The 24,644-nt window shown below is 61.0% G+C and overlaps 3 protein-coding genes across 5 annotated transcripts; all 3 read left to right on the forward strand.

Annotated features, from left to right (window-relative positions):
* Window positions 1-1,170: 1,170 nt before the first annotated feature.
* STPG3 (sperm-tail PG-rich repeat containing 3) lies at window positions 1,171-4,839 on the forward strand (the record flags this gene model as incomplete). The annotated part of the gene is made up of 6 exons (XM_081066668.1): window positions 1,171-1,277; window positions 1,386-1,537; window positions 1,632-1,766; window positions 1,871-1,959; window positions 2,067-2,367; window positions 2,493-4,839. 6 exons carry the CDS (start codon window positions 1,171-1,173, stop codon window positions 2,624-2,626), a joined length of 918 nt encoding a protein of 305 aa, XP_080922794.1. The 3' UTR covers window positions 2,627-4,839.
* A 399-nt stretch (window positions 4,840-5,238) lies between these two features.
* Window positions 5,239-14,922, forward strand: NELFB (negative elongation factor complex member B). 3 transcript variants are annotated; one of them, XM_081066878.1, is made up of 13 exons: window positions 5,245-5,536; window positions 5,870-6,033; window positions 6,236-6,335; window positions 6,703-6,933; window positions 8,981-9,166; window positions 9,884-9,996; window positions 10,481-10,583; window positions 10,817-10,912; window positions 11,039-11,181; window positions 11,268-11,374; window positions 13,597-13,738; window positions 13,815-13,923; window positions 14,049-14,922. In XM_081066878.1, the coding sequence occupies exons 3-13, from the start codon at window positions 6,285-6,287 to the stop codon at window positions 14,193-14,195; spliced, it is 1,428 nt and encodes a 475-aa protein (XP_080923004.1). In that variant the 5' UTR covers window positions 5,245-5,536; window positions 5,870-6,033; window positions 6,236-6,284; the 3' UTR covers window positions 14,196-14,922. The 3 variants fall into 3 exon arrangements, with proteins under 3 accessions (XP_080923002.1, XP_080923003.1, XP_080923004.1); XM_081066876.1 differs by having other exon boundaries at window positions 5,239-5,536; window positions 13,597-13,923; XM_081066877.1 differs by having other exon boundaries at window positions 5,239-5,536; window positions 5,903-6,033; window positions 13,597-13,923.
* A 2,699-nt stretch (window positions 14,923-17,621) lies between these two features.
* TOR4A (torsin family 4 member A) lies at window positions 17,622-19,962 on the forward strand. Its single transcript, XM_081066215.1, has 2 exons — window positions 17,622-17,814; window positions 18,549-19,962. Exon 2 carries the CDS (start codon window positions 18,586-18,588, stop codon window positions 19,813-19,815), a length of 1,230 nt encoding a protein of 409 aa, XP_080922341.1. The 5' UTR covers window positions 17,622-17,814; window positions 18,549-18,585; the 3' UTR covers window positions 19,816-19,962.
* The last annotated feature ends 4,682 nt before the right edge of the window (window positions 19,963-24,644 follow it).

Here is a 24,644-nt window from a genome sequence, read left to right on the forward strand (position 1 = left end):
GCAACAACTGTTACAAAGAGATACGACATCAGTTTAAAAAACCTTACATTACATAAATATGAAAAATTACCACCCCAATAGAAAAATGCATGCATAATGTAACGTCTTAAGGAAAAAAGCCAGAGTCAATAAACATGGACAGAGAGTTGACCCTTAATCAAATAATGGCTGATGATGTAGTTCTGTTAAGAAAACTATAGCCACTGTCAATTTTGCCCCCAGAGAACACTACAACATGGAAAGCCCCAGAGCACAGGCTGCCCCTTATCCTAATAAAACCTGGGCTTCCTCAAGCAGGGCTCTTCAGTTTGTCCATCTGGAGTGCCTCCCAAGGCCAGGCAGCATCCTTGCTGGATGGGGGGGATTCCGACAGGAAGACACTTGGTCAGGGTGGGGAGGGCCCAGAGGCTGAGGCCACATTCTTGACCAGGCCCTGCTAGGTGGCTTAGGCCAAGGCCAGGGCTGGAGTTGGGATCTACTCCAGAGGGCACGGCGAGAGCCCTGGTGCCCAGAGGGGCTCATGCTCACTTGGGCTCATAGTTCTTTTGCACTTGGGCCTGGGCAGCCCTGTCCATCTGTGACACCTTCTGGCCTCTGTGCCCCCAAGCAGAAGACTGGCTCCCACACCGCAGCCTTGCCTGGGCCACCAAGTGGCTGCAGGGCCAGGCCTGCCACTCAGGTCAGCAGGGTCCACTCAGACCTATCCATCGTTGCTTTGCTTTCCCGAGGGCTGAATTTCTAGTAGGGGTTCCTGCCCCTCCAGGGAGCTTCCCTGGATGGTCCACTGCACCATGCTTCCTACCAACTAGCCCTGCACAGGTGGGCTCCCATGGCACCCGCTCCCTTTTCTACTCTCTGCCAGGTGTCAGTCTTCACTGAAGCCCTGCTTGGAATGGACCCCCAAAGTCGAGGGGAGGTTAAGGGTTGGGGCAAGGATGTGGAAGGGGGAAAGGAGGCTAATCCAGAAGTCACGCAGGCAACCTAGGGGTCCTCCTGGCAGAGGTGACCCAGAGTGACCCACCTGGCAGGTTGGGGGAGGGGCTCCTCCAGGGCAGGACAGTGCTCCTCCCTCCAGTATCCCAGCAACAGGGGTGGGGTGGGGTGGGGGTGGGAGCATGATGGGCCAGTGAGGTCACAGAGCTCCCTGGAAGGCAGCCAGAGCCCCTGACAATGAATTTTGACCAGAAGGCTGTGAAATTCCTGGCAAATTTTTACATCAATGGAGGCAAACACTGGAGCCATGGCCCCCTGAGGCCCAAGTCCTCTGTGCCCACCCAGTAACTTCCAAGGGCGGTGGGCCAGTGGGGTGGGGGGTCGGGGGGCGGGCAGCTCCGACGCAGAGGTGGAGTGGCTGGGTGGATGGTGGCTGTCCATCTCCCTTGCAGGCCCATGGCTGCTGTGCTGTTGTCAGGGCCAGAGGCCACTTGGGACAAGATGCGGCCCCCAGCAATGCAGGAGTTTCCGGCAGGCCTTAGGGAGCAAGTGGGCCACCTCCAGGAACCCCCGCCCATCTGCGCCCGGAACCCAAAGGAGCTGTGTGAGTGGGAGTCCCTAGTCTCGTCTGGGGTGGCAGGGCAGGGTCGGGAGGGGCCTCCTGGGAGGACCCAGGCCCAGAGCTTGCTTCCTGCCAGGGCTAGAGCGACGCCCCCCTGTCGTGACCGACCTGGACATCCCGGGCCCCACCAAGTACCAGGTGCCGGACGCTTCGGTGCGAGAATCCTCCGCGCACCCCAACTTCAGCATCGGCCGCAAGCACCCCACCCGCGGTGCGTGGCCCTCCCTGCGCGCCCCCCACCGTGGCCCAGGTCCTGGGAGTGGGGCCGCTCCCCCAGCCTTCCGTCCCCAACGACGCTGCCCCCACCCACTGCAGAGGGCGGTGGCCGCAGGGCGTGGCAGACCGTGTGGTTCCAGAGCGAAATCCCCTTCACGCAGAAAACCGACTTTAACAGGGAGCGAAAGGTGGGGCCCTCTCCCAGGAGGTCCTGCGGGGGTGGGGCCTGTGGGGGACGGGGTGGGCGGGGTCTTGAGGGACGGGGCGGGGCCTGCAGCTGCGTCCTCTCTCACAGTGGCCATCGCCCGCCGACCACTACCCACTCAGCGGACCTGCCTTCCCAGCTTTCAGCTTCGGGGGCCGCCGCCCCGCCTCCAAGGCAGTGGAGGCGCGCTCGCGACCCCGGCTGCCGCAGGTCTGGGGTGCAGGTCACTGTGCTCAGCCCCCGCTTCAGGTCCCACCGCAGGTCCCGGGCGGCGAGAAGCGCCCTAGCCCCAACACCTACGACATCCTTCCCGGGTGCTGTCTGCAGTCCCCGCGCTCACCCGCCTTCTCCATGAGCCGCTCGCCCGCGTTCGCGTCCTGGGTCAGCTCCTGTAAGGAGGACTGGGAGAACGGAGGCCTGGGCGGGGGCAGCGCGTGCAGGGGCCTGGGGCAGGTGGGAGCTGGGCAGCAGCTGGTTCTGTAGCATGCATGCGACTCCCTTTTTCTCCCTCTGCAGCCAATAACCCCGGCCCAGCCACCTACTACGTGGAGGATTGCTATACCTCGCGCTTCCCCTCAGTACCCGGCGTGGTTATCCAGGGCGAACGCAGACCCAAGCGCCATGACACAGGCCCCTTCTGCACGCTTTAGAGCCTGCTGAATACACCCTGCCCCGCCGGTTATCATGTGGAGCCCTGCCTCCCTGGGGACCTTCCCAGGCCTCCCTCTGGAACTCAGAGACCCCAGTCTGGCCTTTGCACACCCCTGAGCCACCCTCCTGCCTGACTGACCCTTCTGTGAGCTGTGCTTGAGGAGAGGCCAGCTCAAAGCCCCCCCACCCCCACCCCGGCCACCCCCAGCTATTTGAGATGATGTTGGTTCTTCCAAACTGTCTGCCATCATGTGCCTGTCTGCCATTTCTCACCCGGTGAGCTGTCCTGCAGCTGTGGCCTGCCGCTGATCTGTCATGTCTGACTTTCCCTGACCAGGGGTCTCCCTTTGCTTCTTCTTAGGAGCTCTCTTCTCTAAGATGGGTGGAGTGGCAGCCTGGGACTTCCTGGCATGGGACAGTACAGGAGGGGTCCCTCTGGGCAGTGCAGGACACACCCACCTCGCCATGCCACCCAGGGGACCAGGCCAGCTGCCAGTCTACCTGAGGGTCAGGCTGCTTGCTGAGCAGAGGAACTGACTTTGGGCTGGAGGGGAGGGCCAGATTCCCTGAACTGCCATCTTGAGGAGAGGTCGGCCTGCCCAGCCTCCTGGGAGGGCCCAGAGGACTATCTTATCAAGGCCTGACCCCACTTTCCCCAGCCCTTGCCCAAAGACCCTGTGAACTGGCCCTGGGCCTTCCCTGGTTATGGCCCTGTCCTGTGGCTTGGCCACTGGGCTCTCAGCCTGCTCTCCTACCCAGGAGTGGGCCTCAAGTCTGCCTCCCTGCAGCTGCTGGGGCTTCCTGTCATGGCATCAATTCTTCCAGGGGTCCTTCCTGTGGCTCCCGTCCTCCCTCACCCAAGCTCTAGGCCAGACCCCTTCCTGTTTCCTCTGCTAGAGCTCAGCCCCTTCAAAAAGGCACTGCAACAACTGCTCCCACAGCGGTGGCATCAACCTTCTGCAGAGAGGCCAAAGACCAGGCAGTCTGAGCGCATTCACCTATGACCTCTAGAGCTGAACCAGCTGGGAGTTGAGCTGAAGCTCCCCTGGGAATCAGAGGAGTGGGATTACAGATGGTCATTGTTGGGACCAGGGCTGCCCAGCTCAGCCAGTGGGCAACAGAGAGAGCTATGGGAGCCCTGGCCTCAGGGGCTTGGCCCACGGTGGGGGAACCAGGAGCCCTGCTCATCGCTGCACCACTAACAACCCCTTGGGCTCAAAGCCAGAAGTGGGACCAGCAGGAAGGATGGAGCCATCCCCTCCAGGTGGGCTGAGAGGGCTTCCTGGAGGACGCTGTGGGGTAATGGGCTTTCCAGGATGAGCAAGAGTTTCTTGGGCAGCAGAAAATAAATTTCTAGTAGAGTAACCGAGGCACATGGAAAGGGAGAAGGTGTGACATCTGGTGTGCTACGCTTGGGGACACTGGGCTGGTGGGCTGGAAGGTGATCTGGAGGAGTTGGAGAGGCTGCAGCTACTGGGTTGCAGGGCTTACACACTTAGCAATAGGGAAACCACTGAGGGTGCAGAGCAGGGGGTGCCCATCGGCCCTGTGAGCTGCTGGCACCGCAAAGGACAAGGCACACCACGAAAGCTGGGCCTCACATTCACAGTCTCAGCCTGAGGGCTACCGTGTTGGGATAGCCTGGGAGTTCGATGCTCATGGTGACGTGAGGTCAGCCATCCCTTGTCCACTCCCACTGCCAGCCCAGGTCTCTGCTGGGCGCCCGCCACTGGGAGCACACGTGGGGGAGCAGATCGCGCACCTGGTGGGGCCCGGGTGCAGGGGGCTGCTAGCGCGGCAGTGCTCCATTTTTTTCAAGCAAAAATATTCTGTCAACTGTAAAACAGATTCGACTAGGTATTCTGTCACCAAAAATAATTTATTTGGGTAAAAAGAAAGGGCTGCATTCGGGCAGACGCAGACATGGTGAGCCATTTGCACGCACAGAACAGGACAAAGGTGAAGTACTTTATAGAGAGAAGAGGAAGTTAGGGAGCGGGGCTGGTAGGCCAGGGCTCTTAGGCCAGGCCTCTGACGCAACCCTAGAGCTCTGCCCGTCGAGTTCTCCGATGACGTCAGTGCGAGAGCTCCTCCCACAGGCACTCCCGATACCCTCTAGCTCCAGGTCTGTCGTAAATTTGATCATTTCTCAACGTCAAAAGGCTGCTGTGAGGTCAGAGACAGGGCTTTTCACGATTATAAAAATAAAATACGCTCGGCTGAAATGTCGGTTCTCAAACTCTTCCAAGTCGGCCACCCCCCTTCCGTGCCCGCCCCTCCCCGCACTCCTTCCGGTGGGGCCCCGCACAGCCCGCCCTCTGCCCCACCGGCCCCCGCGTGGGTTCTTCCGTGTCTACGGAGGCTAAGGCCAGAGACGGGGTGGGCTGCAAGGCCGGCTGGGCCCAGACAGCCGCCAGGCGGGAGGGAGCGAGGAGGGCCGGCCGGGCGTGGCCGCGGGGGGGCGGGGCCTGGGGGCGGAGCCGCGCGGGCGGTCGCGCTCTAGCGGGACGCTGTTCTCCCGCGCAGCCGCTCAGCCGGGCGCGGCGCCGCTCCCAGCAGCCACTGCGCGGCGGCGGCGTTTCCGGGTTGGCAGGCTGGCCCGGGCGTGCGGGGCGGAAGTGGGCGGCCGCGATCGCTGCGGAGCCTCGCTGCCTGCGGCCCCGGTCGAACTGGAGGGAGCCGGGGAGAGGAGCTCAGGCGGCCCTCGCGGCCCCGGCGAGCGGACTGCCGGCGGGCCTGCGGCGGCCGCGGCGGCGCCGGCGGAGCGCGGCGGGGATGGGGCGCCGGGCCGGGCCGGGGCCTCGGCCCTGTTCGCGGGGCTGCAGGATCTGGGCGTGGCCAACGGCGAGGACCTGAAGGAGACGCTCACCAACTGCACGGAGCCGCTCAAGGCCATCGAGCAGTTCCAGGTGGGCGGGGTGCGGGGGCCGGGCCGTTGGGGCGTGAGTCAGGCGGGGGCGGGGACGCGTGGGAAGCGGGCGCGTTTGTCTCCCTCCAAACGCTGCGTGTCTTCCCGGGGTGGGGGCCCCGGGTGTCCTGACCTAGTGCCCCCTTGACGGGCATCTGGGTGGCGTCCGGCTCTTGCGGCTACCGGCAGCGCTGCTGGGAACAGCCTCGCTGCTCCTCCGTGCGGGTTCAGGGCGCCCGGAGGGCCCGGCCGACGGGGCTGCGGCCAGGGCTTCTGTTTTAGCCCCCACCCAAGTGAGCAAAACGGGCCCCACGCCGCCCCTCTGCTTCCTCAGACCGAGAATGGCGTGCTGCTGCCTTCCCTGCAGTCGGCCTTGCCCTTCCTGGACCTGCACGGGACGCCCCGGCTGGAGTTCCACCAGTCCGTGTTTGACGAGCTGCGGGACAAGCTGCTGGAGCGCGTGTCAGCCATTGCATCGGAGGGGAAGGCTGAGGAAAGGTGGGCGGGCAGGCGACACTGCAGCACTTTCTCAGGCTGCGCTGGCTTAGTGCTCACTGCTCCCTTGGCCACGCATCCCTGCCCGAAAACGTGCCCTGCCTGTGCAGACTGGTTTGCTTAGCCGCCTTCCGTCTGGGGACAGGCAGGCAGCTGCTTCTGACTGGGTCCTGTGCTGCTTCCTCAGTCGTGCGAGTCTTTGCAGGTACAAGAAACTGGAAGACCTTCTGGAGAAGAGTTTTTCTCTGGTGAAGATGCCGTCCTTGCAGCCAGTGGTGATGTGCGTCATGAAACACTTGCCCAAGGTAAGAGTGGTGGCCTGGTGCGCCCAGGGCACGCGTGCCCAGGCTCTCGCTTGGTCCAGGCATCAGGTTGGATCTGGGGAGGTTTCCTGAGCTGGCTGCCCAAGCGAGGGCAGCTCGGAGGCACGTCGTCTGTCGGCTTCCCCTGACGAGCCCCGTGGAAACCGAGGCTTGGCGTGCGAGGTGGGGTGTGGGCCCTTCTGGGCAGGAGCTGTGTGTGTTTAGCATGGCTGCCTGTGCCTCCCAGGGCCTGGGGGCCAGCCTTTCATCCTTTCATCTGGGGTTGGGTTCGAGGTGGTCTCTGGCCCATCCTGAGGTACATAGACTCTGGGCATAGGCACTGCTCACGGGTGGCCTGTGGGTTGTGTAGGTTCCCGAGAAGAAGCTGAAGCTGGTCATGGCCGACAAGGAGCTGTACCGGGCCTGCGCTGTGGAGGTGAAGCGGCAGATCTGGCAGGACAACCAGGCGCTCTTCGGTGACGAGGTGTCCCCGCTGCTGAAGCAGTACATCCTGGAGAAGGAGGGTGCGCTCTTCAGCACCGAGCTCTCCGTGCTGCACAACTTCTTCAGCCCGTCCCCCAAAGCCAGGCGCCAGGGCGAGGTGAGGCCGGGCTGCGAGCAGGTGGCCTGATGGAGGGGCCACCTGGCCAGCCCCTTCCCTACCCTGACCTGAGTGGTTCTGCTCCAGGAACAGCAGGCTTGTGCCGTGGCTGGTAAGGGGCTTGCCACACTGTGCCCGGGTGTGGGTCTTTGGGGTTTCACTTCCTCGGTGCTCTGCAACTTGGCCAGCTTCTCAGTGAAGCTCAGTGTGTCTTCTCTCAGCTCTGGGAAGTTTCTTCTGTCTTTACGTTTCACTCGTTAGTTGTTTGCACAAACATTTCCTCAGTGCCCACTCCCTGCCATAGGTGCCGGGACCCTTCAGCGACCCTGGAGTGCAGGGTGCTTGCGTGGGGCACTGAGGTCTCGTGGGGGCAGACACTACGCAGTGTACGTTACGTGTCAGTCACTGAGCTTGAGGTGTGGACAAGGGCTATGGAGACTGGAGATCGTATTGGAAGCAAGGCAGGGCTGGGTGGGCGGGGGTGGGAGTGAGGAAGGGGAGCCAGGTCAGAGTGTGAGGAAAGGCAGGCCAGGGTGGGTGGGGTGTCCAGGGTGACAAGGCTGGTATGGCCAGAGCCTAGAGCAAGTAGGCAAGTGGGGTAGGGGTGCGGTTGGGAGGGCTGGAGGCCACTGTGCCGACTGGCCTTTCCCAGTCAGGTGGGGGTCATTGGGCCTGACCTGGTTCTAGAATAACTACACATCCAGGGGAGGCGTGATGGTGACAAGTGGCTAGATACTGGCTGAGTGGTGTTTTGTGTTTTTTGTCTTCTTTCATATTCAGCTTTCATTTGGAGTTTTGCGTGTTTGGTGTGAGGTAGGATCCAGCCTCACGTTTTCTCCTAAATGTTTGGCGGCTGGTCACAGCCCCGCTTCCATACTGGCCCGAGCAGTGTGTCTCTGCTCTGCCGTCTTTGTCTTCCAGCTCGTCTTGGGGGAGCCTGGCCTTAGGCTGTGGTCTGCCCGTGGGCTCCTGTCCCTTCTTCACACTCCAAGCCAAGGTCCTGTTGGCCCAGGTCCTTCCTGCTGTGTGGTCTGAATTCCTGCCCGGGGAGAAGGTGTCAGCAGGTTAACGCATCGCCCTGTGGTCCTCGGCTGTGGTCCAGCTGCTGAGCCATATAGTTGTGTGCTGGGCCACCTGCGAGCCGTATCCCTGAGCTGTGCCCTCTTGGTCGCGTGCACGGCAGGCCTGGGTCATGGTCAGAGCTGGTATATGTTAGCTGTTGTTGGCACAGAGGTGCCTAGTACGTGGGTGCCGAGACTTGGGGCACGTCCCCAGCTCTCCTCTTCATCGGGGTCCTCAAGGCCCGTGTGTCCTCGGCAGGGGCTCTCAAAGTGGCCTATTGGGTCGGTCACTGTTCCTGTCACCTCTGTTGTTCTCTTCACTTGTTGTGTCCAGTCTGATGTTTGTTGGGCTGCTGCGACGTCCATCACCCAGGTTGCCCCGTGTTCTTCACACCAGTGGGCTGAGATTCAGCTCCTGTTGATGGCTAGTGAGCAGTGGGCAGAACCCCTCCTGTGTGGGTTCTGAGTGGGGGTAGGTGCAGAGTAGTGACCCTTGCAGAGGAAGGAATGCAGACACTGGAGATGGGTGCGCAGCCAAGGGCCTCAAGCTGTGGGAGAAGATGGGGAACCCAGCAGCCTGGGCCCAAGAGGATGGCAGCGAAACGTTGACCGTGCACTGAGTACAGTGGTCGCTGCGTGTCCTTGACTGGTCCTGAGTCTCCCGATGTCAGCTGGCTGGGTGAGCAGGGTCAGACCTGCTGGGCGCTCTGGTGGAGTCCAGGGTCACAGGCTGGTGGCCTTTCAGGGAAGCAAGCTGTGGGCCTCACGTGGGCTCCACCTTATTAGAAACTAGAAACACTGCCACCTGCCACAGAGCTGGTGTTGGGTGAGAGGAGACTTTCAGCTCAAAGCAGGAAGGGTGGACGGCAGGGGAGCTGTGTGATACCCTGGCCGTGTGTGTCTGCATGGTTGTGTGTGTCTGGGCCATGTATGATGCCTGTGTTTGCGGCCGTGTGTGACACTGTGGCCGGGACTCCCGCCCACAGGTGGTGCAGAAGCTGACGCAGATGGTGGGGAAAAACGTGAAGCTCTACGACATGGTGCTGCAGTTCCTGCGGACCCTCTTCCTGCGAACGCGGAACGTGCACTACTGCACTCTACGGGCAGAGCTGCTCATGTCCCTGCACGACCTGGACGTTAGCGACATCTGCTCCGTGGACCCCTGCCACAAGGTGGCGCCCCGGCCCTGGCCAGGCCCTGTCCCCCTTCCCTCTGGTCTCTTCTTGGCTTCTTTCTCTCCTCCCCGTGGATGGGGTGGTCCTGGTACCTGGGCTCTGACTGCCTACCAGCCTGGCTGCCTAGTCTGCGCCTGCTCCTTCACCTCTGTCCACTCGGCTGGGGACTGGGTCATCCACGGCCACACCTGCTCCCTTGCCCGCTCCACTATTCCTCTGCTCCAGCTGGCTAGGCCCTGCCTCCCCTCTGGCTTCTTCTCCGTCTTCCTCCATGCTCTCCAGGACCTCTTGACTCCCCCTCCTTCGCTCCCGCCACCCTCCACCCCAGATCCCTCAGGGCTGCTCTTGGCAAGCGCCATGCTACAGGACCAGGCTTTCTCACAGCTTTCGTCCCCAGCACGGACAGTGTGCAGCCACGACCGCGTCACCTCCTGGGGCCTGTGCGGTGTCACGCTTTGAGACTGCAGCACCCACCCCCATGGGGGTACGGAGGGCTGCCAGAGAGGCCCCTTTTAGAACCAAAGACAGAAACAGCTTCCTCCCGTCAGGCCCTTGGGCCTTTCTGCGTTTGCGCCACCCTGTCCCTGGCACAGGTCCTGGCACTGAGCCGTGCCTCGGCCATGTGACGCAGTGGTCCTGACACCTGCCCAAGCCTTGGGTGGCCCGAGAGGGGAGGCCGAGCAGGAGTGAGCAGGGAAACTGTGCTTCCCACAGTTTACTTGGTGCCTGGACGCCTGCATCCGTGAGCGGTTCGTGGACAGCAAGAGGGCCCGGGAGCTGCAGGGCTTTCTGGACGGAGTGAAGAAGGGTCAAGAGCAAGTGCTGGGGTGAGGATCCTGTCCACAGGCGTCCAGATGAGCACACTGTGTTCAAGGGGGTGTTCGTATTCCAGCACGTTTTAGAACTGCCTCTCACCCCGTGCCCATGGCTGAGACCTGACTACAGCTGGCTCCTGTGCGGGGTTCTGCTTTGCAGCCTCTGGGGCCTGCCCACCCGCTGAGGAGGAACCCGCTGTGCCCAGTTCTCCCTGTAGTTGTCTCTGTGGGACCCTGGCTGAGTACAGAGCCTGGGTCAGATTTTCAGAACCAAATGCAACCTTAATTTAGGAGCTTTCAAACTTCTCAGTATTTTGAGTAAGTTAAGTGCAAGTTTGAAACTGAGATTTTGTTTGGAAGGGGTCCAGAATGGAGTGGGCTCTCCCTGTGTGGAGGGGCCATCTCTCTGGGTCCGCGGCTGAGGCAGCCAAGCCTGTGGCCGACACCACCCAGGCCAGGACCTTCCCATGTTAATGCTGTGGGCTCATCTCTGCAGGGACCTGTCCATGATCCTGTGTGACCCCTTCGCCATCAACACCCTGTCACTGAGCACCGTCAGGCACCTGCAGGAGCTGGTCGGCCAGGAGATGCTGCCCAGGGTGAGTGCCCTCGGCTGGCCATGCTGCCTTCTGGATGGGCACGTGGGTGTGGAGCACTGGTAGCCAGGGCTGTGCCGCCGTGGCGAGAGCACACGTGCCCCACGTGCACATGGTGCATGGAGCCTGAGCCAAGCCACGGCACCAGGACCCTGCTGAGCATGGAGCCAGGGGGTGCGGGGTGGGGGGTGAGAGCGGCCCAGGTGAGCAGGCGCTGAGGTCCCGTTCCTCTGCAGGACAGCCCCGACCTCCTCCTGCTGCTCAGGCTGCTGGCTTTGGGCCAGGGCGCCTGGGACATGATCGACAGCCAGGTCTTCAAGGAGCCCAAGATGGTAACGGATGTGGTCGGGAGCCTGTCCACACCTTTCCTGCACGGGCTTGGGGCCGGGCTTCAGGAAAGTGGCATGGGGCGGGATGAGCGCGGCACAGGTGGAGACGCTCTGGGGCCTCCACCCTAGGAGGTGGAGCTCATCACCAGGTTCCTGCCCATGCTCATGGCCCTGGTGGTGGACGACCATACCTTCAACGTGGACCAGAAGCTGCCCGCTGAGGACAGGGCTCCGGTCACGTACCCCAACATGCTGCCGGAGACGTTCACTAAGTATGCGTGAGGGGCCGGGGGTTACCCCGCGGGCTCCCTGGGAGGCCGGTGGCCAGCGCTCTTCGCTGAGCGTCCTCGCCGGGCAGGTTCCTGCAGGAGCAGCGCATGGCCTGTGAGGTGGGGCTGTACTACGTGCTACACGTCGCCAAGCAGAGGAACAAGAACGCGCTGCTGCGCCTGCTGCCGGGGCTCGGTGAGTGCGCGCCGCCTGGTCCACTGCTGACTGTCTTCTGGAGGTGGTTTTGGTACAGAAGTGAGAAGAGGTCAGCTTCGTGCTTTCACAGATGCCCTCCGCTCCCGTCACCGTTTGTTGACGTTCTTCCCACAGCAGTGGAAGAGCCACCGTAACTTAATCCTAAGTGGCGAGGGGTGTGCAGCCTGTCAAATCCTCAGACATTGGGAGAGCGCCCCTGAGAGGCGGGAGGGGGGGGTCAGGGCGGGTTGCTGCAAGCCAGGAAGGAGAGAGGTCTGAGTGGACTCCTTCAGGAGTAAGCTGCAGGTTGAGTCGGGGAGAAGGGGCTTCTGGGCGCCTCGCCTTGCCACTGCATCCAGGGGCCCACAGTCTTCCACTGGCTCAGGTCTTGTGGTGTCGCGGCTTCTTTGTAAAGATCTCACGCGTTTCTTGCTAAGTGTGTGTCTAGGTCATTGGTGGGTCTGATGGTGAAGCGTGTTACTTTCCCGACTTGTCTGTGTGGAGGAAGCTGTCTATTTGTGGGTATTAATTTATACCCAGCCACCATCTAACCCAGCGACACCAACTCCTTCCCACCCAGAGTGAAGTGAGTGTCTGACGTGAGTGTACCAGGGCTAAAGTCGAGGTGTGGGCAGGGCTGGTGCTTTCTGGAGGCTCCACACCATGCGCGTCTCCTCCTACTGTGAGGAGCGGCCTGCGGCCTGGGCTTGTGGCCCTTTCCTGCATCCCCACGGTTTCTCCTTCCAGCTCCTCCTGTCCTCGTGTCTGTCTCTCTGACACTGGCCTTCCTGCACCTGCCTCCCTCTCAGAAGGACACTTCTGATGCCAGGACCAGCAGGTCACGCAGGCCATCTCCCTTCTCGGGTCCCTTAGCACAGAAGGTGGCACGGTCACGGCTCCTGGGTCCAGACGTGGACGTGTCTCCGGGCCGGTGCTCTGCCTGTTTGGACACATACAGAAACAGTCATAAGTGACTTGGTTTGCGTCATCCTTTCCGTCTATTTCAGTGCCCTTGGTTTCTGTGTCTCTCCTCATAGTCAGCTGGGGACGGATGTCCTGCTGCGGCGGGTACATCAGTGCCCCCGGGCACGTGTGGGTCTCAGCTCCGCCAGGAGGGACATGTTCGTTTCTCCACATTATCAGTGCTTCTCATAAGAACAGATGTTGATTGTACAAATTCTCTCTTGTTTATTTTTTAATTTTTTACTGTGGGGATTTTTTATGAAATCAGAAGAGCACAATATGGTGAAGCCACCTGCCCGCTGTGTATCTCCAATGGCCCCTCGTGATGGTCTGGACGTCAGTTCCACATTCCCAGCACACCAGCTGTGAATGATGGAGCAGGTGTCGGTGACAGGATGAAGTTCTTAAAACTGACTGCAGCCTGTGAGCACGCACGTCAGGTCCATGTTCCAGTGCAGGGGCCACCTTTCCCTGATTGTCACATAGGTGTCTGTTCAGATCAGGAGTCTAACAAGGGCCTTGCTTCCCCGAGCGTTTCCTTGTTGCCTCTCAGGTCTCGTGGTCTGTAGGGTTACGAGGGACTCGTTGGGGCGACCAGGGCATTCGCTCCCCATGGAGACTTTGCTGGCATAGTGACTCTGGTCAGACGCGTGAGGGGCGCTCCGGTGCATCCAATGCTGCTGGTCTCCGGAGACAGTCAAGCTGCCTGGGCTCGGGTAGCGTCAGCGGGACCCGTTGGCATTTCTGGAGCAGCTGCCGCAGCCAGCGGGGCTAGTGTGCGCACTCTGGGGCCGGCTCCCTTCCGCTGGCTGCCAGTCACGGGCAGTTACTTGTGCAGTCTCTCCCGAGTTTTGGTGTCCGTGGTGTCAAGGGAGGACCGTTTTGCTCTGCTCTTTTTCCTCTGGGTGGTTGAGGAAGCAGTCGGGGCTGACTGGCTGCCCCTTCCCTGGTTTTCCTCTAGTTGTTTCCTCCAGTTGTTCAGGTCTCTCTTCTGGAGTGTGCTTAACACAAAGCCCCTTAGCCACTGGGCAGAGCCATGTGTGGTGGGCTCCCACCCCTCTCCTGGACCCTCGTGCTGGCCCAGGTCCCCTCCCCTGCCAGCTCCCACTGTTGGCCTCGCATGTCCAGGCCCCGGTTCTGGCTCTCAGGAGAAGCGGGCACCATCCTCAGAAGTGCTGCGCTGTGGTCCCCCCAGGGCTCCCAGGTCCAGGCGTAGGGGTGTGGGGTGGTGGGCAAGCTGACACCTGCTGTGCCTGCAGTGGAAACCTTCAGCGACCTGGCCTTTGGCGACATCTTTCTCCACCTGCTCACGGGGAACCTGGCGCTGCTGGCCGACGAGTTTGCGCTGGATGACTTCTGCAGCAGCCTCTTTGAGGGCTTCCTCCTCACCGCCTCCCCGAGGTGCTCAGGCTGGGTGTGGGGTGGGGTGGGAGCCTGGCAGCGGGCTGGGTCCTGTAGCAGCTGTGGCCTCTTCCAGGAAGGAGAATGTGCAGCGGCACACACTGCGGCTTCTGCTCCACCTGCACCACCGTGTGGCCCCGTCCAGGCTGCAGGCCCTGCAGAAGGCGCTGGAGCCCACTGGCCAGGTGGGTGCCACCCTGCTCTCACCTTGGGGCGCACTGCATGCTGGCTAGTCCCCTGTGTGTGTGTGTGTGTGGACATTCTCCAAGTAGCCACAAGGCCCGCCCCCACCTGTGTGCCTGCCCCACAGAGCGGAGAGGCAGTGAAGGAGCTTTACTCCCAGCTTGGCGAGAAACTAGAGCAGCTGGACCATCGGAAGCCCAGCCCAGCCCAGACTGCAGAGACCCCGGCTCTCGAGCTGCCACTGCCTACCGTGCCCGCCCCGGCTGGGCTCTGATGCCACCCCTGGAGCTACTGGGGAAAGGGCTACGTCCTTGGTGCAGCCCCGGCCCTGATTAGCCAGGAAAAGAGGTTCCTTGCACCTGTCTTGGCTGCGGCCCCATGTCTGCTGGTGGCAGATTGTCCCCCTACTGGGGACAGGTGTGGCTGAGCTGAGACCCCAGCTGATTCGTGGCAAGGCGCCTTCCTCACTGCCTCAGTCTGCCATGACTATCCGTGTGAACAAGACCTGTCCCTGCTCCTTGCGGGTCCCTGGCCAGGTCCTTGGAGTGCAGCCCCTGCTCGAGGCCCACCATGCCTGCCTGGCCCTCTCTCCCAAGCTGTGGAGAGCTTGCTCTTCCTGTCTGGTAGGATGGGTTTCCACTGCTGTGGGGGAGACAGCTGGGCAGTAGTCGGGATGAGGAAAAGCCCTCCATTTTCTGAGGGGAGAAGGCAGGGCGCTGAGTCCTATGGGGAAGTGGGAGCACGGGCTGTATTGGCCGCCGTGGTTGGATCAGCCTGCCTCCTGCTGAGGACGTGAGTGTTAGACAGTAGGTGATGTGTTGCACCAGGACCCACAGGCAGGCTGCTGCTCCTACCCGGGCCAGCAGCACCCACCTGCTGCCTCAGTTTACCCTGGGAGTGCTGTGCCCTTGGCTCAGCTGCACTGCCTGGCCAGGTGAGGGCCAGCTGTTGCATATGGTGAGACTCGCACATGTAAATAAAAGATGTTTTGGCAAATCCAACAGATAGCCACTTCTGTGCCGCTGGGGGTTGGAGCAGCGCAGGCCAGCACCCTCTTAGGGCCATTTCCGTCTTTGTGGGCCACAGTCTGGATGCCCAGCCCTGTCCGGGATGGACGTCAGGGATGGGAAGGTCTGAGCATAGCTGCCTTGTTCTCAAGGCCACTGGAGGCCACCAGACTGGATGCAGACAGGTCTGGGCAGGCCTCAGTGCTCATCAGCAGCAAGGACATGGCTGAGTGTCAGGCTCCGCAGAGGTCACTGTGACCTTGACAGGATTAGCCCTGCAGGTGTGGGGGAGGGACTGGAGACCCCTGCAGACAGGACAGGCAAGCAAAGATGTGAGGGGTGGTCAGAAGGAACTTTTAAAAAAATAAGATGAAAGAAATCCATGTTTGTGTACTGATGGGAATGACCCAGTGAATGAAAAGCGGCCAGGGTGTATGGATGGCTGTGTCACTGGGTAGGCCAGAGGGGCGGGGCCAGGGCACAGGCACTGCGCTCAGAGCAGGGACTTCTCAGGGAGGCAGGTCTGGGGGTCCAGATGCTGGGGTCCCCTTCTGGCTGCTTCCATTTTCTCCAGGTAGCAGGGAGTCAGGTCCTGGACCGGGAAGCAGGACGGGGCAGAGGTGGGGCTGAGGAGACAGGATGAGGAAGGAACTCGGCCATGGAACCCACCTGAGGCTTGTGGTCAAGAGGGACAGGTCAGCACACCTAACTCCTCCAGGCCAGACGAGGACAGGGGACTGGAGGCCCTGGGGGATGACGGTGGAGGGTGTGAGTTGCAAGCACAGGCTGGAGGTGGGGGGTGGGGGCTGCAGCTGTTGGCATGGTGGGACGGGGGGTGGGGTGGCCAAATGCAGGGGCACAGACTCTGGAGGTCAGCAGCCTTAGGGGCTGAGAAACAGGAAGCCCCAGACAGGACAGGACCAGAGCTGCAGGAGGGATGGTAACCCTGAGCAAGCACTGTTAGGAGGTGAGGAAGGATGGGTGTCCATGGTGGGGGTCAGGAAAGAGAGGAGCTTGGGAGACGCCATCCCTGAGGGGCTGGGGGTGGGGAGCAGTAAGTGGAAGGGTCTGCAGAGAAGAGGTTGAAGACACCGGCAGGACTGAATTTGGGGCCGTGGGTGGGAGGGGATGCCCAGAGCCAGGTACGGGGTGTGGTGGGGTTGGTCCTGTGGGATAGACAGGTGGGGTCCTGGGCCCCTTCATACCTGGACATAGGGAAAGTGCAGGAGGTTGAGGCCTTAGCCCAGCGCTCAGGGTCACTCTTGACCCTGCTGGGGTTGGGCCCTCTGGAGCATGGTTTTCTTGCCTCCTGCCATACCCTGTGCAGTAGCCCCTTCCTCGCCCCAGTGAAATGGCGCTGGACCCCAGAGAGTTTGGCGGGTCAGCCTCTAGTAGAAGCAGCCAGCTAGCCACTGGAGACAGGCTTGCCTGAGTCAGAAGAAGCCTGGGCCCCAGAGGACCCCTGCCTCCATGCTGGGGTCACGGTGCAAAGGCAGGGCCTGGACAGACAAGTGTCCTGCCCTGGTCCCAGGAAGGCCTGGGCATGAGCTGAGAGCATTGACAGGCCACATGGATGAGGTGTCAGAGGGTCCCCAAGCACCTGACTGCCCTTCCCAGGAGCCAGGCCTCAATGCTGGGAAGGATTGGCGAGCAGGGAGTTCTCAGTGTGGGGAGCAGGGCTGTGGGACGGGGTGACACGGGCAGAGGCTGCTGGCCAGATGAACAGACAGGGACTCCACTTGTCACCAGGAGGCCTGTGAGGTCCTTATTCTGGAGAGAATGGGAAGCCCCAAGCCCATGCCGGATACCTCCCTGATGCAGGCCCGGGCCCGCAGAGAGCTAGGAGCAGCCATCCTGGGCAGGGCAGGGGCTGGGGAGGGGGGTGCATGAGCAGGACACTGCTGGCGCCCTGGAGCCAGAGGACAGGATTGCCAGGCCTGTGGGGTGCAGGTGGGTACGGTGCTGGGACTGGTTTGGGGGCATCACTGTTGACAAGCCCACTGGTCTGGAGGGCTGCAGATGGGCTTGGGCCTGGGGAGCTGCTCCCTTGGTCAGAACGGGAGGAGTTGGGGCCATCCAGGCAGGCCCATCTGTGCAGAGGTGGGAAATGGGATGAGGGCATTCTTAGCACAAATTCTTTCTAAATTTGCTGTCCCACCAGGACCCTGAGCCATGTGGGGGTCTTTCCCGGTGCTAGAACTGACCCTGGGTGTGTGGCCCTGTCCTCTGTGGCTCCATGCTGGGGCACGGGAAGAGGGAGGGAGAGGGAAAAGGAAATGAGCCCTACAATGGGGGCCCCAGATTGGGGTTAGGGGCTGGGAGGAGAGAATAGGAGGGACGTGGGGACACCGGCTGGGCAGAGGACCCTGTCTGCTTCTCCACTCTTGCCCTACTTCCGTTCCCCCCCCCAGGGGACCCTGCAGGGGGTGGGGTGAGTGGTGTCAGGTGCTGAAGATGGTCCTGGGGTAGGGCACGCTGTCAGCCTCACCACGTGCCCTGGGCCTGGACCGACCCAGGAGCTCTGCAGGGCTAAGGAGGGTAGGTGACACGCCGGCTGTCCACAGCCCAGCAGGCCCACCAGGCCTCCCTCCCCATACGGCGCCTCCGTCCAACTGAAGTCCCGCCCTCGCTGCACCCTTGACTCACTTCCTTTGCATAGGAGCTGGGAACCTCCCCCAGCTTCCTCTGCTCCGGGCACTCCCTGGGGACCCACAGGTGCCGCTACTGCCCCTCCAGGCCTGAGCAGGCCCAGTGAGGCCCCTGACCCCAGCCCGACTCACCAGGAAACCATTTTCTGCTTCCTGAGTCACAGGTCTCAGGGTCTGACACAGGCAGGGGCCTCCCTGGAGGGCTGGGCAGCAGGAGCCTGATCTCACGCAGCTGCAGGTACTGGGGTGGTTTGGGGCCCAGGGGCATGTCCCCTGCGACTCTCCAGCTCTGTCTCCGCAGTGGCTCTTCCTCCTTTTCCCGCTCTTTGTTCATCTTTCCGCCCATCCCACCTCTCTTGGGGCTCCCGGCTGCCCCTCCATCAGTGTTCAGTGGAGGATGTTGGGAGGATCCCAGCCTTTAGGGTGAGTGGGAGGTCTAGGTTCAACCTGAGGACAGGGCTGGGGCCCTAAAAGCAGAAGTTCCAGCCAGATCCCTCACCCCCAAAGTGTTCTTAAGTGTGGGGCGGAGCGTCTCTCAACTCCAGGGGTGCTCGGGCCTCGGCTTCCCGTGGCCCCTTCTCGGGACGCCTATGGCCGCTGGCGCCCGGCAGTCGGAGCAGCAGGCGGGGGCAGGATCGGCCTTGACCCTGCTTTACCCCTAATCGGCGCCTGGTCGGCACCGACTCCTCCTCCAGGAAGCCCGGCTGCCGCCCGATAAGGTGCCCCCACCCAACTTCCTCAGGGCCCGCGGCTGTTTACGGGAGGACCCGAGAGATTTGCATGGGGCCCCGCGGGGAGCCGCTTCCTGCTCAGAAAGGCAACACTCCGGCCCAGCGAAGCCGGGACCAGGCTCTGGCCGTTGGGCAGGCCGGGCCACACTCCGGGACCTCCCAGGGGGATGCGATCACCCGGGGGAAGGGTCCTAGTCGGCGGTGCGTAAGTCTGGAGACCCTCCCCGTCTTCCTGTTGCAGGGACGGTGACCTGCATGCCGAACGCCGCCCCTGAGCTATGGACCACGGCCCGCCCAGCCCGGAGCCGGCGGCTGCGGCTCCCGGCGCCCCTGGCCCGAGCGTGATCGCGCCGCTGCGTGCCGTGGTCCGCCTGCGCCGTCGCGTGTTCCTCCTGCGTAAGCGGCGCCTCCTGCCGCCTGGCGTGGGGCCGGATTTCCGGGCCCTGGCGCCGCGCGCGGACCGGGACCAGCCCCAGTTCTTCACCTTCGACGGCCCCGCGGAGCTGTCGTCCCGGACGCCGCGCAAGAGGCGCCGACGCAGCCGCGTGGTGCTCTACCCCGAGAACTCGCGCAAATACCGACCGCGCGTGGAGCAACGGAGCCGCGCGCAGCATTGCCTGCTGTTGCTCGTGGCCATCGTGGGCTTCCAGGTGCTGAACGCCATCGAGAACCTGGATGATAACGCGCAGCGCTATGACCTCGATGGGCTGGAGAAGGCGCTGCAGCGCGCTGTGTTCGGCCAGCCGGCCGCCATAGGGCGCATCATGGCGCTGCTGCGGGACTATCTGGCCACGCACGTGCACAGCCGCCCGCTGCTCCTGGCGCTGCACGGACCCAGCGGCGTGGGCAAGAGCCACGTGGGCCGCCTGCTGGCACGTCACTTCCGTGCGGTGTTGGAGGACGGCGCGCTTGTGCTGCACTACGACGCGCGGCACCACTGCCCGGAGCCGCGCGCCGCGCAGGAATGCCGCGAGGAGCTGGCGCGGCGCGTGGCTGACGTGGTGGCACAGGCCGAGGAGGATGAGAAGACCCCGCTCTTGGTGCTGGACGAGGTGGAGCTGCTGCCGCCAGCGCTACTGGACGAGCTGCAAGGCTTTCTGCAGCCACAGCGCTCCCACCACTTCCGCAACGCCATCTACGTGCTGCTGAGCGGCGCTGGTGGCGCGGAGATCACGCGCTTCGTGCTTCAGAACGCGTCTGGAGCGCTGCCCCTGCGCCTCGATGGTGCCCACGGTGCCCGGGCCGAGGAGGAGCTGCGCGCGGGCCTGCGGGCGCTCCTGGTCCGCGAGCACCCGCTGTGGCAGGCCGCGGCCATCGTTCCCTTTCTGCTGCTGGACAAACGGGACGTGGTCAACTGCTTCCGGGACGAGATGGCCGGTGAGGGCTTTTTCCCGGAGCAGGCCCGCGCCGAACTCCTGGCTGCGCAGCTCAACTACTACCGCGTCGCTGGCCGTGAGTTTGCTGTCACGGGCTGCAAGCAGGTGGTGGCCAGGGTGAACCTCTTGTAGCATAGGTGCAGCTGGACACGAGGGGACGTTTGGGGCAGTCGCGGGGAAGGGACCCTATGTATGTGCTTCAGGCCCCTGAGGCCCTAAATAAATCTGTCTCTGGTGCCCCAGCTGGTTTGCGATTCCAATTCCAGCCCCAGAGCCCCCAGTCTGCCACCTCCCTGTCCTTAATTCGGCCTCATTCCTCAGCGCCTGCCGTGTGCCCCACGCCCGCAGGCACCCCAGGAGGATGGGCAGTCTCAGTGAGGGTGAACGGCCCCCGGGGTCACACACACGGTCCCTTGCGGAGCTGAATGTGATCACTGCTCTGGGGTGCCTGCAGCGCACACGCTCACACCGGCCCACCCCTTGCACACCTGCTCACGCTGGAGGCCCAGAGGCCTGGATGCGTCTCCAGTCCCTTGAATCACCGGTAATGCCTGGATTTGTCAGGCTTCTTAGGCCCAGGAGTGCCTCCGCCCCAAGGCAACAGCATGCGTGGGTGTGTCCACCCAATGAGCAGATCCAGTGGAATTGCCTGAATGTTCCAGGAAGAGGGATTCTCAGGATGACCGGTGGTAAGAGGTGGCCCAAGTGAAGGGCCCTGACCTCTCAGATCCCCCTGCCCTGCTCACCGTCTTGGCCCAGAGCTCTGAATTGGCGGAAGCCACTGAGTAGGGACCCTTAGACTCGGCTCCGGAGACGCAGAGCCCTGCCCAGCCTGCTTCCCAGGCCTGGGGTGGGGCCTTCACCCCTGCCGCCCTGCACCTCCCAGGAGCCCCGCAGACCCCGCCCGCCGCTCCGCGTGCAGGGTGGCCTCAGTGCTGCCCCCTGGTGGCTGCGCGGATCAGCTTGGGCTGCGGGGACCGTCCCGCGTCTCCCTACCACGCGAGAAGGGCGCGCGGCCTCCGATGGAAAACCGGCACAGACGACAGGTACGCCTAAAGCAGCCAGTGCCAAAGGGGGCGGTCGGGGTGGAGGCACGGGCAAGGAGGGTGGTGTGCCCGGGACTCCAAGGCCCTGGCAGGAAGGGCGGCGCGCAGTCCTGCTGGGGGGCGCGTCCCTACCCCCCGAGAGGGCTCCCTGGGGCGGGGCCGGGGCCAGGTCTGGGGGCCAAGCGCTGTCAGCCCCGCTCTGTGCACCCCAGCCCCACCCGCTGGGCGGCTGGGCGTAGGAGTCCCGCCGGAATTCCTAACAAAGGAGCCCACACGGGAGCGCTGGGTCCAGCCCTGCTGCCCAGAGGCTTTTGCAAGGTGTGTGTCACAGAAATGGCACACACAGACTTGAACTTCCGTTTGTGACTTTATTTTTTGCCTTTTCTGTCCTACTTTCTCTGTACTTCTCATTTCTTGCTTTTTTGGGTAGTGGGTCCCCCATTGCGATGTTCCATTTTTCTCCTTAATCTGGTGGCAGTTATACCAGCAACACCTAATTTAACTCGCCTTATACCCTTCTGTGGGCAGCCATCCGGGAGCTCAGCGGCAGCTCAGCCCAAGGTGCCCTGTTCAATCTTAGTTGCAGGTGGCGCTGCCCACCATCCCTTGTGGGAGTCAAGGAATTGAACCAGCAACCTTGTGGTTGAGAGCCCACTGGCCCATGTGGGAATCGAACAGGCAGCCTTCGGAGTTAGAAACATGGAGCTCTAACCGCCTGAGCCACCGGGCTGGCCTCATTTTTGATTTTTGAGTTGCACTTTATTGATTTCTTTATGACATAGTTCCTTCTGTTCCAGACTCTGACTCCCATTGGGCCATCTCTTGGGTGTCCTGTTCCCCGGTGCCTGTGGGGCTGGCTCTGGGTTCCGTCCACTTCCCGGCTCCTGATGTTCTGTTGCCTGATGGCAGGATGTCATTTTTCTTGAAGAGTCTCTTGGCTCTTCTTGGGCTTTTTTCCTTACACTTGATTTTGTCGAATTCTTGGAAAAACCTTTTTAGGGTTCATTGGAATTGCACGGGCTTCCAGATGGATTTGGGGGACAGTGGATCCTTGCCCCCACTGCGCACTCACTGAGGACTGATGTCATGTCTTTCATTAGAGCTTTGTAATTTTCTGCAGAGAGGTCTCACTTGTTTTTGTTAGATTTGTTCCTGGGAACCATATCGTTTTTGATTGGTGTTGTGAAGGGTTACCGTTGTATAATAGGACATATTCCAGAAGAGTATATAAAGCAAAACATATATTCGAAGCTTTATCACACAGCAGGCACCCATGTGCACACCATCCAGGCCGAGGAGCAAGACACGGTCTGCGTCCCTGAAGCCCCCACGGTCCCTCCTGCTCCCCAGCTCTCCCGCACCCTGGGTGGTAACTCCCCAACTTTTGAGATAATCACCACCTTGTTTTTTCCTTCATACTTGAACCACCTAGTTTTACAACCCTACGCAGTCTGGTTTAGTTTGTTTTATTTTATGTTGTAGCTTTCTTGTTGGTTTGTTTTTTAAAAAACAATAGTTTGATTGAGGTATCATTTACATACCACAGAAATGACTTGTTTGGGTGGACAATTGAATGATTTTTACTAAATTTGCAGAGTTGTGCAAACTTCACATTCAGGCTGAGGACACTGCTCTTAGCCCAGAAAGCTCAGTCCTGCTCATTCTCAGTGAATGGGTGACGGAGTCAGCTCCATGGTGACGAAGGAAAGGAGACAGGGAGGTGAGCACTCGGCAGTGTACAAGCATGGTGGGTTATAAAATTGTGCACCTGAAAGTCATATAATCTTGTTGACCAATGTTACCTCAATTGAAACAAAATTTAAAAGACCAGCAAGTTCTGGGGATTATCCTAATGAAGAACAAGACAAACTCTAACGTTTGGCAAAATGCTGGCACACTCGCTGGGGACGCAATGACAGCGGCTCTCCCCCAAAACCTGTTGGTTGGAACAAAACTCAGCCTTGCTCGCAGAAGCCCGACAAATCTGTTCATGACTGTTAAGTGGACCTCAGGTTGTTTGCAAAAAAAATTCTGGTCTTCCTGCAGAGCTTGACCCCACGCGTAGCCTTTACCTCTGTGTGTGTCAACGGGTTGACCTGAGACTTTTCCCTTCTGATAAAAGGACCAGGACCCAGTGGGGACTGTGTCCACCACAGATTTTGTTAATTTGGCAAATCAGCTTGCTGCTCCGTGGATGAGTTACCTGAGAGAAAAACGGCTAAAATGCTTAGTTTTCAAGTCCTGCCAATGAAGGTCGCTTTACCTAGTTACCCAAACCTAGTTTTTGCCATGATTGCAAAGAGCCAGAACAGTGGGAAAGGAAGTTTGCAGACATAAGGCCTTCAGACTCCCTCAGCCCTGCAGCCTGCCTCTCCCAATTCTCAGTGACAGGGCTCTGAGAACTGTAGGGGATCCCCCGCACCCTCCTGTTCATCGGCTTGGAGCAGCCATTCTGCAGGTTGGGCGTGAATCTCTGTCCTTTGTCACTGAGGGCACATTGTTACCCCACTGCTGTAAAGCAGCCCCTGCCTCGAGGTCTCTAATGAACAGACTCCTGTCTTTGAACCTGTCCCTTTGGTTCAGGCCCCTTGACGGGCACTCCCCCCTCGTCTCCCCAGCTCCTCACCCCTCCTCACTGCTAGGCCGAGACTCCCTAGAGAAATATTGTGCCGGAATTGCTCCCAAAAGGGGAAGTGATCCCACAACTTGCTCGGAGCAAGTTGTTGGGAGAATCAGTCAGGTGAACTAAGTGGCCCTTCAACATATTTATTTGCTCCATTTCCAACAGCACTGTAGCCGAATATGGGAGCATGGAGCAATTGTCCCCATTGGGTCAGCTGTCACCTCTCTAGGAGTGAAATCCCCAGAGGGTACTGGCAGAATGCACTGTGCATGCACGGCTGGCACCCACCCAGCTGGCAGTTCCTCCTGCCACTGACCCTTGGTGTGCGTTCTGCCGTTACCACCAGTGATGCCACCCCTGTGCCTGCATGTGGCAAGGACACACTGCACAGTCCAGCCTCTGGGTTTCCAGGGGGCCCTTGCCATCCCCAAGTCCCTTGGGCTGCCCGCTGCCCTGACTTTCCCTCAGGGTCCCCGTTGCAGCGGTGGTGACTCACGGTGACTCGCTTACTCCCGGGACCATGCTGAAGCTTTCAGCCTTCAGGGGAAAGGAGGTCACCAAGGGAAAGACTGCAGCTTGACTAAATCCAGCTTCCACCTTTGGGGCGTCTGCTACCGGAACAGGGCTGCACCTGGGCCCACAAGGCCTCCTGGCATCCCCAGCCCCCCAAGGCCCCAAACTAGCCATCAGCTGCGAAGCTTCCTCAGGCTGGTCAGCAGTTGCTGAAATTGGGTCCCAGATCTGTCCTCTGGCTGACACTGTCTGTACATTTACTAAAGAGTGGCAGGCCTGACCAGCATTATGGAAAGAACCGGATGACGTGGTCTTTCAGCCAAGAGGAGACTTCAATGAAACCACCTACCCTTGGGCAGCCCAGCTATGATCCCCTGTCCCTTTCGTATGTGAAAAGGGACGGAGTGCCCTTGGGCTATCACCCAAAACATGAGGACCCCACAGGCTCCTAGGGCACGGTAGTCAGCAACTGGGCCCTGTGGCGCGGGGACCTCCCCTTGCCTTAGAGTCATTGCTGCCACTTCCCTTTTGGTCAAGGAGGAGATGGTTGTGGGGCCCCCCTAACCATTTGTATACCGCGTGTAGTGGAAGCTTGAGGAGAGTGGAGCTCTCATCACACCCAGGACCTTCTGTCAGCCGCCTCACCTCCCATGAAGTCCTTGTTAACTGTTCCTCGCCTAACTTATTCAGTATCATAATCTTCTCTTGCTACTTGCCTCCTATTGGTCACTGACTTGGCCCCTCACAACTGCTCGACACTGACACGTCCCCGTGAGCCC

Source organism: Rhinolophus hipposideros (assembly GCF_964194185.1).
Source record: "Rhinolophus hipposideros genome assembly, chromosome: 11".
Taxonomy (NCBI): domain Eukaryota; kingdom Metazoa; phylum Chordata; class Mammalia; order Chiroptera; family Rhinolophidae; genus Rhinolophus; species Rhinolophus hipposideros.

What these genes read in the sequence shown, in the direction of transcription:
- NELFB (XM_081066876.1), top strand. Translation starts at nt 6,285, where the DNA reads ATGCCGTCCTTGCAGCCAGTGGTGATGTGCGTCATGAAACACTTGCCC. An exon ending in CCGTGGACCCCTGCCACAAG is followed by an intron (nt 9,167 to 9,883) that starts GTGGCGCCCCGG and finishes TGCTTCCCACAG; the next exon opens with TTTACTTGGTGCCTGGACGC. An exon ending in GCCAGGAGATGCTGCCCAGG is followed by an intron (nt 10,584 to 10,816) that starts GTGAGTGCCCTC and finishes GTTCCTCTGCAG; the next exon opens with GACAGCCCCGACCTCCTCCT.
- TOR4A (XM_081066215.1), top strand. Translation starts at nt 18,586, where the DNA reads ATGGACCACGGCCCGCCCAGCCCGGAGCCGGCGGCTGCGGCTCCCGGC.